General features: G+C 34.8%; 1 protein-coding gene across 3 annotated transcripts in view; it reads right to left on the reverse strand.

The window, feature by feature from the left end:
* ZC3H13 (zinc finger CCCH-type containing 13) overlaps positions 1 to 12,162 on the reverse strand; it is a 50,192-nt gene that overhangs the window by 29,524 nt on the left and 8,506 nt on the right. For all 3 annotated transcript variants that reach the window (XM_065640395.1, XM_065640403.1, XM_065640386.1), the window contains exons 4-5: positions 8,169 to 8,280; positions 1,419 to 1,527 (exon numbers count right to left, since the gene is read on the reverse strand). In XM_065640395.1, the coding sequence (XP_065496467.1) occupies positions 1,419 to 1,527; positions 8,169 to 8,280 (221 nt within the window). The remainder of the gene's footprint in view (positions 1 to 1,418; positions 1,528 to 8,168; positions 8,281 to 12,162) is intronic.

Raw genomic sequence — 12,162 nt, forward strand, 5'->3', positions numbered from 1 at the left:
ATTAAAAAACCAAACAAACAAAAAAGCAAACCCTTAACTTCTTTCAGAGACTTGCACCAATTACTAAGCTAGGCTAGCAAGGGAAGGCCAGTAAACTATTTATTTATTTAAATTACAACAAAAAAGTATGCTTTCACCCCAAAAATATGTAAAGTACCACTTAAATGAGAAATGTCACATGAAATAGATTTAAATAGTGATGCAAGATACTAGAGGGTTTTGTTTAATAGTGTCCCACAAATCAATTGATACACTTATTTAATTACATCTACAAATTGATTTTAAAATAAGAGGTCTATATGACCTCTTTCATTCGATAAATGCACACTTAATTTCTGGTTTTAAAACATTCTTACTGTTTTGTTTTCATGTCAGAAAATGTGCTAGTTCTCTCACTTTTTCATTAAGTCATGACTAGTTGATATCATATGCTTCAAGCCTTGCAACTGAAATCTTACTGCAAATTAGTTTTACTCTGTTTACATTTCTTATTTTGTTTACAGCTATTTAAGTCTAATGCTCAAAAAGCACTTTAGGAAAATAACCGTCAAAGAAAAGATGACTTCATTAAAAAGTCATTAGCTTTCACGCCCCATTCCTACACACAAGAACTATATTAAAGGTTTTGCAATAACTAAACTCAGTCTACAAATTCCCCTCATGTGTCATGAATGCAAGGCAACAGCTTATAGAGAGGTGCAGTTCCTAACAGCACAAGTTCTTTCCCAGTCCATCTTCTTCTCTTGCAATATCATAACTACTTCTGAAACACTAATAGTTACAGAACTATGTAAACATCACAGTTCATTAGAAGCTGCCATAATTTCACTGCCAGGTGAACTTGGTCTCTAACAAGTGTGAAATTGAAAGACTCAAAAGAGAGCAAAAAGAGTCTTTCCCTCAACGGACAGCATATTAAATGGAGATGTATTATAAACAAGGACAATGAAGTCACCTCTTAACCAAAAAAAAAAAAAAAAAAAGTACTACAGAAGGTAACACAAGACTCTTACCACTCTTTCAGTGTTTTCAGATTATAAACAGTGCACCAATTGCTACTTCCAGATGATGTTATGTTCATTCTAATGGAGCCCTCGTTAATGAGACAGTTCACACCACTACAAACTATTTTAAAAAAAACTGCTGACTTTGACTTTTGAATTTAAAGTAGTTACACTCTCTCCTCAGACTGATCAGTTTCAAAATTACTTTGGATGTAACTTGGATCCAACCAGTGATATAAATGTGAAAGGTTCAGAAACAGAGTAGCTTATGGTCCAGTTCCTTGCTGTCCAAGTAAAAAAGGAAAAAAAAAGCAGGTGTTTTTACCATCATAGCAGTCCAACTGCTTTATATACAGCCCAGTAATCTTGCAATTCTTTTAGATGCAAGGGAACCATTAGTTTAATTATACTTACCCTCTCTATTTGTTTCCCAATCCCCATTTTCCTCTTCACTTTCTGGTGTTCTCTCCTTCGTAATTTTGATATCCTCCTTTTCTCTACGTCTCCCTCGTGAAGACTCTTTCTATAAAAGGAAAAATGCTGCATTAGAGTATACAACTTTATTTTAAACGAAGCCTGAAGAAGCACATATATTTTACATGGTATTTTGGCTGTTGCTTTTTTATAGCACAAAAAGCATTTTCCCCTCTAGCCTGTTGAACAAATATCTTCTTAAATAAGCAGAGACTCCACAGGCAACATGTTCTACTGCAATTTCATACAATCAGTATGCAAATGGCAGATGGGGAAAAGAGAAGATTCATAAAATAAGAAGGTTCAAAGGCAGGGCAAGAATCAAGCACGTATCAGAGAATAAAGTTTAACAAAGGAACCAAAAGAACAGATCAGGTTCTTAAGACCAGAAGTTTAATGAACATTTAAAGAATATAATTTTAACAGCTTGATTAAGAGTTCTCAGCTGTAAATAAGAATAGTTATATGCAAGGCAGATGAGCCTCAGAAGATGAACCATAAACTTTCCAGAAGATAAAGAATGTAGGGGATCATAAAATAAAACAAAAACAGAGACCCTTGGCTGGCAGAAGGAAGGGGAAAAAAGTCTAAAACACACTGGAAACAAGTTTTGTTGATAGCTTTATATTTGAACTTTTACTGGCCCCAAATTATTAGGCAAGACTAACTATTGCAGTAGCACCCATTTTGCATGTGGCAGATGGTCCTGTGGATACCAAAGAAGAGACTATTCTTACAGGAAAGAAGGTAATTTCAAAAGGCAACTGAACCTGTACTGCTCTTTTCCCCCTGCTAAATTCCAGTAGTAAAGCTGCACAGATGCATCATAACCTCTGCTGAAGTGACATTCTCTAAATAGTCTCCCTGAGGCTCAAGTGGAGTACAGGACAAAGTTTTTTCACTATTTGCAAAAAAAAGAACATTCAAGCTTAGGAATATCTCAGGTTAATTTTTTAAGTAGGAAACCAGAAAAAGCAAATAATCAAAGTCTGTCCTGTATCCTTTTTGTTCTCAACTCCTACACTGCCGTCTTTTGGGGATTCCTCAGTGTTGATACACAGGAACCTTTGGTTTTATGCCAAGAAAGAGAGATGCCTGAGAATTTCACTAGCTATTCCTTATTGGGACTTAGGTCCTGACTTAATTTAAATCTTTAACATCACCTTAGAAACACAGTAAGGGCATAACAGAACATTGTGGATGGTCACTCCTGAGTAAAATTCAACTATTTTTTTTTTCTTCCCCGCTAGCAACGTCAAAATCTTGTCTCTAGTTTAATGATGTAAAAGATGACAGAATAAGTAGTGCATTTATTTTACCTAATGACCTAAAACAGACGCTTCAACACACAGGTATCTTCAAGCCTCTCATTTTGTTGCATTCAATATATCATATTCAAAGTCTTAGAAGGTTTGGAAAAAACTGACCAGCCACTATATAACACAAAGAAACTTCACATTAAAGAACTAATCTGTGTCATGTTTAATTTAAAGCCGCTTGTAGAATAAGGAAAAAAAAAAGTGGTTTTTTTCTCTGTTTCATGACAGGATCTCTAAAATGATGCACAAGATCCTAACCTATTAAGTCATGCTGGTTACTGACATCAACTGCAGACAAGGTTAAATCAACTAAGCCACCATCACAACATGTACTAAAGGCACTCCAGTCTAAGAGCAAGAATTGTACTAAGCTCCAAAGCAAGTTACTTTAAAAGAAAACTACTCTGATGAGATTTGAAAACCTGTAACTCTATCAACAAGCCTCGCCTGCAACCATTCTTTTTCTTAGAGCATCTTAATTTTTCTAGACTGCCCTCCTTGAAGGCTGCATCTGTTCTATTAAATTCTGTACTTCTGCCATACACTCCAACTAATTCCTACAATATAAGCAAACAATAAACGTATTTTTCTTAAATACAAATACTAGTTTCTATGAATTCAACACTATGTGTTACTAGCAAACTGAAACACACATTAGGACACCCTCTATCTACTGACCTCAAAAAACTTCTCAAAGACAATTCTCCAAATAACTTGTCGGCAGAGAACGTGCAGATAAGCCAGAAAGCTTCAAGACCAATTAAATAACCATAAGGCATTACCAATTTAATACTACTCAACATCTCCAAACTTAAAACCAACACAAGCATCTTGAAACAGCCTGTATTTTCTCCTTTCAGTGAAGAGATTCAGTAGTGGCACAACCATACTTCTACAGAAGAACTGAGAACAAAGACATCTATGAAGGGAATTTTATTGAATTATTCAATATAGGAGAAGGGAATAGACAATTTTTATTCAAGCAAACTATTTTACAATTCAGGACAACTTGAACCAAGCCTATTCATACACTAAATTACTTCAGTTTAGTTGTCAAGAAAAAAAGATTCTGGTAACATTGCATCTTGAAAAACAAATCTCATCTTAGAAACTGAGCATATTTACCCAGGGCACACAAATCAAGAATTTAAGTTATGATGGTTTAAAACATATATTTGAATTTTCTCATCAGAAAAGTCTTCAACGTATTACTTTTATTGCACTTGTTGCACTTGCAATGCATTTAATTCCCTCATACTATCTGGAAAATATATTTCCTTCATATCCTTATAAACTTTCTTGTACTTAACACAGGGGTTTTTTTTCTCTCCCTTAATAAGCCAAGAATAAAATAAGTCAAGCTCCTAAAGGCCAACAGCATGTCTTTCTTGTACTTGCAGATGCTGTCCCCACTTCAGCCAAACTTGTAAACTGTTTCTCTGCAGACTCTTAAAAAAAGGCATTTACTACATAAGAAACAATAAGCTTTCATATTATAATTATTTTCTAAAAAAAAAATATTATAGATAGTCCTAAGAGTAAAAAACAACTTGGCAGACTTTGTCAATGCTGTTTTCAGGTATGTGCTCATGTGTTGGATAGATGATTACAGACTAATGTTGACATTCAAGAGAAATGCTACTTAAGAAAGGAAGAAAAATACAACATTATGGATGAATTCTGTAAGACTTTATTGAATTTTAATGTGTATTTAAGTTGAAGTTCCATAGCTCATAAGATATAATCAGCACTCTACAGTACAAGACTTGATGTCTACTTGAAAGAACTATAGCCACTATAGCCAGAAGAATCTGGCCAAAAAGAAAAGGACTCATCCAGTCTGCAAAACATGCTTCTAACCAAGAAGTGTTATTTTGCCAACAATGATGGAGAGAATATTTATAAGACTCCTAAAATTTACAGTTCTTACAAGGCAGAGGCTTCAGTTTCAGCCTTATCAGCTATACAAACTAATTAAAAAACGCAGGTTTCTTTGTATCTAGAATAAGTTAGCATGTATTACAGCTAGAATCTTTTGGGCAAGCACAGTATGATTTTGCCCTACATATAATAGCTTTATAGTGTAAACTACTACCACGCTACCCAAACATACAATAAAATGAATCTGAAGTTTTCCTGAAATGAACAGGTATTGTTTCCATTTCAGAGATGGAAGATAATGCTGACTTCCATTTCCAATGGAGATACTCAAAAGTCAGTGACAAAAAGCACAATTATGAAACAATTGACACACATTTAGTACAAAAACCTTTCCTAAACATACATTTATTCCCACTACTTCTCCCAAATCACACACACTTCCCAGGTAACACTACAAATACTATAATGTAACTGTCTTCTCATAATATGGGGGAAAATTCAAGATAAAAATTTCTAACTAAACACAATAATGGCAGGAACCGTATCTAATTATTTGTATAACTACTGATACACTAACATACAGTGCTGAAATCATTCTGAACACAAATCTGAGAAACACAGAAACAACCGAGTTCAATGTAGTTGTTCACGAAACGCAGCATATTGTCTCTGAAAATAATAGTACAAGACATGAAGGAAGAAGAAGGGATATATTGTATAAGCTGTCCATATAGAAAGTTTCTTCCTAAATGCATCCAGGTTGTACTAGTTATCTTACATCTCCAAAGAACAAGGAATCTATTCCAGAAAGATTTTATATTAGTTATACTGCCTCAGATTTTTGTGGAACTTATTCAGGTTTTTGACTGTATCTTCTGGAAATCAGGTAAAATGGTCATATACAACACAAAGAGCGTTTCCCTTTGTTATTCTCAAATTTGACACTCGCTCTACTGGGATAAAGTATGAATATGACGCATCTAATTCACATTCTCTCAACCACATGTTACATGCATTCACCACGTCCTTTCTTTTCTCCAGTCTCCTCCTCACCTCCTTGCCCACTTCAAAAAGACCTTTTGACTGTATTTTCTTGCATACAGGCGATCACAACCAAACAGCATTTCAAATAAAACTGGACCATGAATTCCTACAGCATGGTATCAATCATTTTCTATTCCATTTTTATATATCTGAGCATTTGCTTCTGCAACTGTGACTGCACTCTGAACAGATGGTTTCATTGAGCTGTCCACAATAACTTCTTTTTCTACTGGATGGTTTCAGTTACTTTGAAAATACTTGTTCATGATTTGTTTCAAATACTTTCTTCACTGTGCATTACCTTTCACTTGCCAACACCAAGTTTCATCTGCCATTGTACAGCCAAAAACTTTCCCCAATCCCTATTGTATTTCTCAGATTTCAGTAACCTCAACTACTGTTTTCATATCTTCTGCAAAGTTTGAGATTTGGGATGCCCAACATTTTTTCCACATTCCTAAAAAGTTATAACTCTTTTGATGAAGCACTGTAGCATCGTCTGTAACTTCATCTTTTGAAATCAATTTTAAAATTTCCCCTTAGCTGGCTTCTAAATCTGAGAATATTAGACTTGCTATTCTTTGACTATCTCTGTGCCTCAAAAGCCTTGTTTCAAAAGAAGCTATTTGAAGTTTCACCTGTATCAGACAGTTCTCTTAGCCACTACTCTCCATTTTTTCAGGCTGGTGGCCTGGTGAAGCACAAACATTGTCTGCAAGAACAGTGTTGCTCTTTTTTTTAAAAAACAAAAAAAAAAAACCCAACCACACAAAACCCACAAAAACCACAATTATGAAACTTTTTATGGAACAAGCTACCTTGTGTTATATCAAAACAAATTTAATGCTTCTTATCCAGCTCCTGTTATGCCAAAAGCTTTAATAAGAGATGGAAAAGTCAGATATTCGATCTCCAACATAATAGCAGCTCTAATGATGGAACAAGATTTTTGTTAGCAGCTCAGTCACTTCAGTCTTCTGTTCTTTCAGATATCCTGGTTCTTTGCAATGCAATTCTTGACGACACTCCCTCTTCATCTATTTGTTCTAGAATATTTTCTTTCCATATCGCAGATTTCGAGAGTTTCCTCCATGCAACTAATACAAAAGCTCAGTGGTTTCCTCAGCCTTCTGTTTTATGAGACTGAAGCAGAGTAATTTTTTCTCTGCAGTGTGCTTATCCTGTAAATAATTCCTTGGTACTTTAACAGACCCACTAATTCTCCAATCCCTTTTAATTATCGTTTCCAGTTCACCTTTACTTGGGCTTTAGTTGTTTAAAAGTATTTTATTGGTACATTCATAGAACACTATAAAAAGCAGGGTTAACTAATCGAAAGTAAGAATTACATCAAAATTAGAGTTGTACCAGGAGACAAGAAATTACAGTAAATTTTTAATAACGGTTGGAAAAAACACTTTTCCCACCAACCATGTACTCAATAACTGAACAGTTTATTTAAATTATTAGAAAATAAAAGAAACACATTTAAGCAGAAGAGTAAAAGGAGTGAAAGTTTATACAAATTAACAGCAACTGAAAACATGATTGGAAGGTAAGCCATTCTGCTAATTTAATGATAGCAGCTGCTGTTGATTTCTTTACACCTAACATAAAAATTCATTTTACACAGTAAGTAGGAACAAACTGAGAGGGAAAAAAAAAAGAATGCTGTTAATACCTGCAGAAGCAAAACTGATTTTTCACAAGTAAAAACTTTTAATCATTATTCATATGAAGACGGTCTTAAAAAACACGATGCAGGAATACACTGGTGCTATTGTTACAGAGGAGTAGGGTCACTCTACCAACTCTGCCCCTATTTGTAACATCAGTGCAGGAACAGATAACACAATTTTAGAATGAGTTAATTTCTGATATTTCAGGGGTTCAAGGTTGCAGAAAGATGCTCAGAAAATGAGAATGATAATGAATTAATTTTTTGCATAATCCATAAGTGAGCAGTTGGGATGGCTGATGAGTATGAGGAGGAAGGTGAAATGAACCAGCACAACAGTAACTGCATAGTCTCATCAAAATCAAATTTGGGATGAACGACTGAAATCAGGGCGCATGTAAACAATGGATGTGAATAAGTGTCAGGGGAAAAACAGTGGATGATTGGAACAATAGTTAATACACTTTCTTTGTAATAATCAAAGAGTCTGCACTATTATTAAACACGTGTTTATCAGTATTCATAACATATTTTAGTCTGTGGAATTTATAAAAAACTTTGAGGACTAAAAGATCAGAAGTTGCTATAAAACTGCAAAATATAATAATTGTTAAGACACTTCACAATGAAATTTTGCTACATGCTATGTACAAAATGATCAAGTCATTAAGACATTTTAAATATTACAAGTCACCATGATCAGGTTTCTAGGACACACTGCCCAACTGCTACTGAGGGATTCTGGAGTCCTGCAAACTCCATTCTTACCCTAACAGGAGAGGATGATTCCTCTGTACTTCGTTTCTGTGGCTCTGCCTCAACATCTTGACGTTTATTCTTCATTCTTTCCCGAAGATCTCCAGTTGGTCTTTCTGGTGACCTGTATAATACAGAAACATTATATAACCAGTTCTATGGGACTTTTTAAAGGAATAAAATCTGTCTTTAGTAGTTGGGGTGGTTTTTTTTGGTTTTTTGGGATTTTTTTAGTATATACAGAAAGATCTAAACCTCCCACCCAGAAGTGAAGTGAATAAATAAAAAAAAAAAATTAAGTTCTAATGGGCTTAAGCATTCTAAAAACAAACTCTTTCAGAACATGAAGGAAGACTTGACTCTAAGAAGAAAAATGATGCATGTGTGTATATATGGTGTGACTCAGTTACAACTCTAGATCAGCTTCAGGTGACCCTACTCAGAACAAATCATCTTTTTGTGATCATCATACAAATGTGTTTCACAATCACTCCTACCAAGACTTTCAAGATATCTTTAGCCTTCTCCATATTCTAAGCTGCATTTAATACACATATTTCATATATTCCTTACATATGTATTTAAAAAATAAAATTAATGCAGAGTCAAGCTACTGTAGACTAGCAAGAAGCACAAGTCTGAATACAGATGAAGTCTGCAAGTGGAGATAACCTGACATAGGTGTCATACTCCCCTGACCTTGGTGAGACTGCCACACAAAAAAAATGCTGTTGCAAGACCATGCACTAGAAATTCACTCTTGGAGGCCTCCTCGATTTTCTATCTTGCAGTAACACAGCTATTTCATTATTTAATTTCAAAATATTGTATGAACTCTACTAGTCATGCAACTTTAAGGTATATTTTCTGTAAAAGGTATTATTGTGATATAGGAAAGGAGGGGGAACATCCTATACTACTACAAGACATCTGTATAATTCTGCCCCTCTTCGTATGGATTCATAAGTTCGTTTTTCTCTTACAGGTTAAAAGATAACAACCCTCAGATTTAAACAAGTTCTTAAGCAAAGGGGATGTAGGAGCTGCTTCAAATGATCTTTCAGTTAAAGAAAATAAATTTTCTCTTCATATAAATCTGGCTTGATATTGAGTTTGGTACTTCTGTGACGGCTGTTAGCCATAATTACAGACTCTTCTGTGAAAGGATTGTATGAAAGTACTGGATCTGGTCCTATCACCCTACACTAAAGAATCACAAAGAGATACTGATGCTGCCTTAGTTGAGTTACATATAATATTTGAGTAATGAAATTTACATTTGTTCTGTTTTTCAGACTGAATTAGGGTTTCCATTTAGAAAGTATTGTTTCTTACATCCTTCCTCTGTCACATAATACACAAAGGGTAAACTGTCTCTCATAAATTATGCATACAAAAAATCTAATTAATGATTTCATTTTCAACCTGTGCATACTTGAAAAACAGTAATTTGTTTTCACCTCCTCTTCTGCAATGTTATCTATATTTAATTCTTTAAACAGCATCATAAAGTTAAGTGTCTTAGGATCCAAGGAGAAAAAGACCAGTGACTGCTCTCATTTTTAAAGGCATTTAATTCCTCATGAAGTTGTAAATACAAGTCATTCTAGATCAGAGGAAAGGTACGAAACAGCAGCATGCTGCTTCTTTTGGCACTAGGAAGGATCATGTAACATCCAGCATACAAATAAGTTACCCTCTGTGTGTGCATTATTACATCTTCTTTAAAGTTTGTGGCTTTAGCAAAGGTTAAGATTCAAGGTATTTTTTTTTTGTTTTTTCCCCCTCCTCCCATCTTAGAAAGGTAATTCCTTTACATTACCAAAACACTCTGAAGCATTCCAGCTGTCATCTACCTCAACAAATAAACCATCTTTCAACACTGGAGTGGCAATTCACCACCTTAATTTTTAATAATACTTCAGCTATGGCACAAAGGATTTGGACTTGTGAAAGTGAAAATTAAGTTGAAAGGCAAAGAAGTTACAGATAATGTACTCGTAACATTGGTCCCTCAAGAGAAGAAATTTCAGAAAAAAAACCCAGTAGCTGAAGGAGAGAGCAAGAGAATTTTCATGTACATTCTAGAGAGACACTTGGTATTTTAATACTTTATTTTTCTTTAAAGTTATATGCTGGAGTGAAAAAACATTTAAACCATTTCACTGTCAACTGGTGCCTTTTTCAGTACGGGAGGGAAGAAAAAACTTTTTTTAAAATGTTGTTCAAATTTACTTAAAGATTACTGAAGTTATCCAGAAATCACAGAAATTAAAAAAGCTATAGCTTCAAGGCTTGTTGACAGTTTTATGTTTGGTTTTGAGGTTATTTTTTCAGCTTTATAACACTGGAACAAAGTTGTGGTAGCCATCCTACTGCTCCCCCCAAAAATCATAACATCATAACTCCAAGAGTCTAACACAATAAAGTTAAAAATCTATCAAATTTTCAGAAATAATTACTCAGGAAGCTGTGACTGCTTTCAGATACTTTGGTTTAATGCACATTAAAACAAGCTGGCCTACTAGCTGATTTTTCTTTCAGGTGTACCACAATTTTAGTTTTTACACAATGGCTTATTTTCTACATAACTTTCCCTGCCGTCTCCCTCCAAAAGGGATCTTTGGTTATTCCAGGTAATGCACACTGCTGAATTTCAACAGATAACTACAATTTTACCTCTGTGGTTTAAGATGATGTGGCTAGTCTGCAACAGGTAGAACCTTTCACACAAAAGGCTCTACAGCATTATCCCCGTATACTGAAAGAAGAAAACTACTCAACAAAAGATTTCTCTTTAATGACTTCATATTTTGTGCTGGGGATGTCCTTTATATAAGGCTTAAAATGTAGAATTTCATAATTTCAAATTTTAAGCAGTGCAGTTCCTGCAACAGTTCAGTTCTCCATATTCAGTAGCTTGGTTAAGAAATGAACATTCACAATAGGACCTCCATTTGCTTCTGTGCCTCTTTCAGGAACAACTCCCTAGCAACCGACACATGTTACAACACATCTATCTGAGTATCTGTTTGTTTGCGTGTGCGCATGTACATGTATAGGCAGATGACAATCATTAGTGTATAATGTACATATTATAACTGAATGCTCATGAAACATTGTCCAGTGTTCCAGTTTCCCATACAACAATATTTGAACCCTGCAAAATGTATACATTCTTACCTAATATTACTGCTGGTTTGATTTGTTTTTTAAACCCAGTGTAATGATCCAGAACAAAGAGGATCAGACAGGCTAAGAGAGGGACACTATGATGGCACAGTTCCTGACAATAGTGTAAGAGAACCAGCAGGAAGCTGCCAAGCAACTAAACAACAATCTATGAGTGGAGCAAGAGAGCAAAATTCCTTGTGGGATAGCAATATTTACACACAGCTCTTCCCTTGTTAGCTTCTACTTACTTTAGATGCCTGGAAGACTAGCAGGTCTGTTACTGAATTCTTAATATCCTCATCAGGATAGCCTTTTATATTAAAAAAGCGCTAGGTTTTATTTTTATAACAGCAAGATTAAAATGCTATGAGAGGCAGCATTAATACTGAAATGGAGTTATAATGAAACTAAATTTAAGAGTTTTTTATACCTTAGAGTCACGTTTTCCTACTGTCTGTCGATGTTCTGAACTACGGGAGGCATCACGGTCAGACAAAACCATTAAAAATTAGATTTATTTAAGACAGGTATGACATTGGAGGGGCAATACAGAAAGGCAATAAGACATGCTTTGTCCCTCCAAACTGCTTGCAAAGCAGACAAAAGACTTCACCAGCAGGCCTGACCGAACACACGTAGATAAGTCACCATTATGTTGCCCCAGATAATTTAACGAGAATACTGCTTGAACTGAACTGATGCAGAAGTAGCATTAGCTGAGCTTGCAAGAAGCCAATAAAATTACATTCAAAATACTTGGATAACATTTGTAAAAATCTCTGTAATGTTAAATGGCATGAAAATGCCAACATTTTATTATGTATATAAAGCA

This window comes from Caloenas nicobarica, chromosome 1, assembly GCF_036013445.1.
Source record: "Caloenas nicobarica isolate bCalNic1 chromosome 1, bCalNic1.hap1, whole genome shotgun sequence".
NCBI lineage: Eukaryota > Metazoa > Chordata > Aves > Columbiformes > Columbidae > Caloenas > Caloenas nicobarica.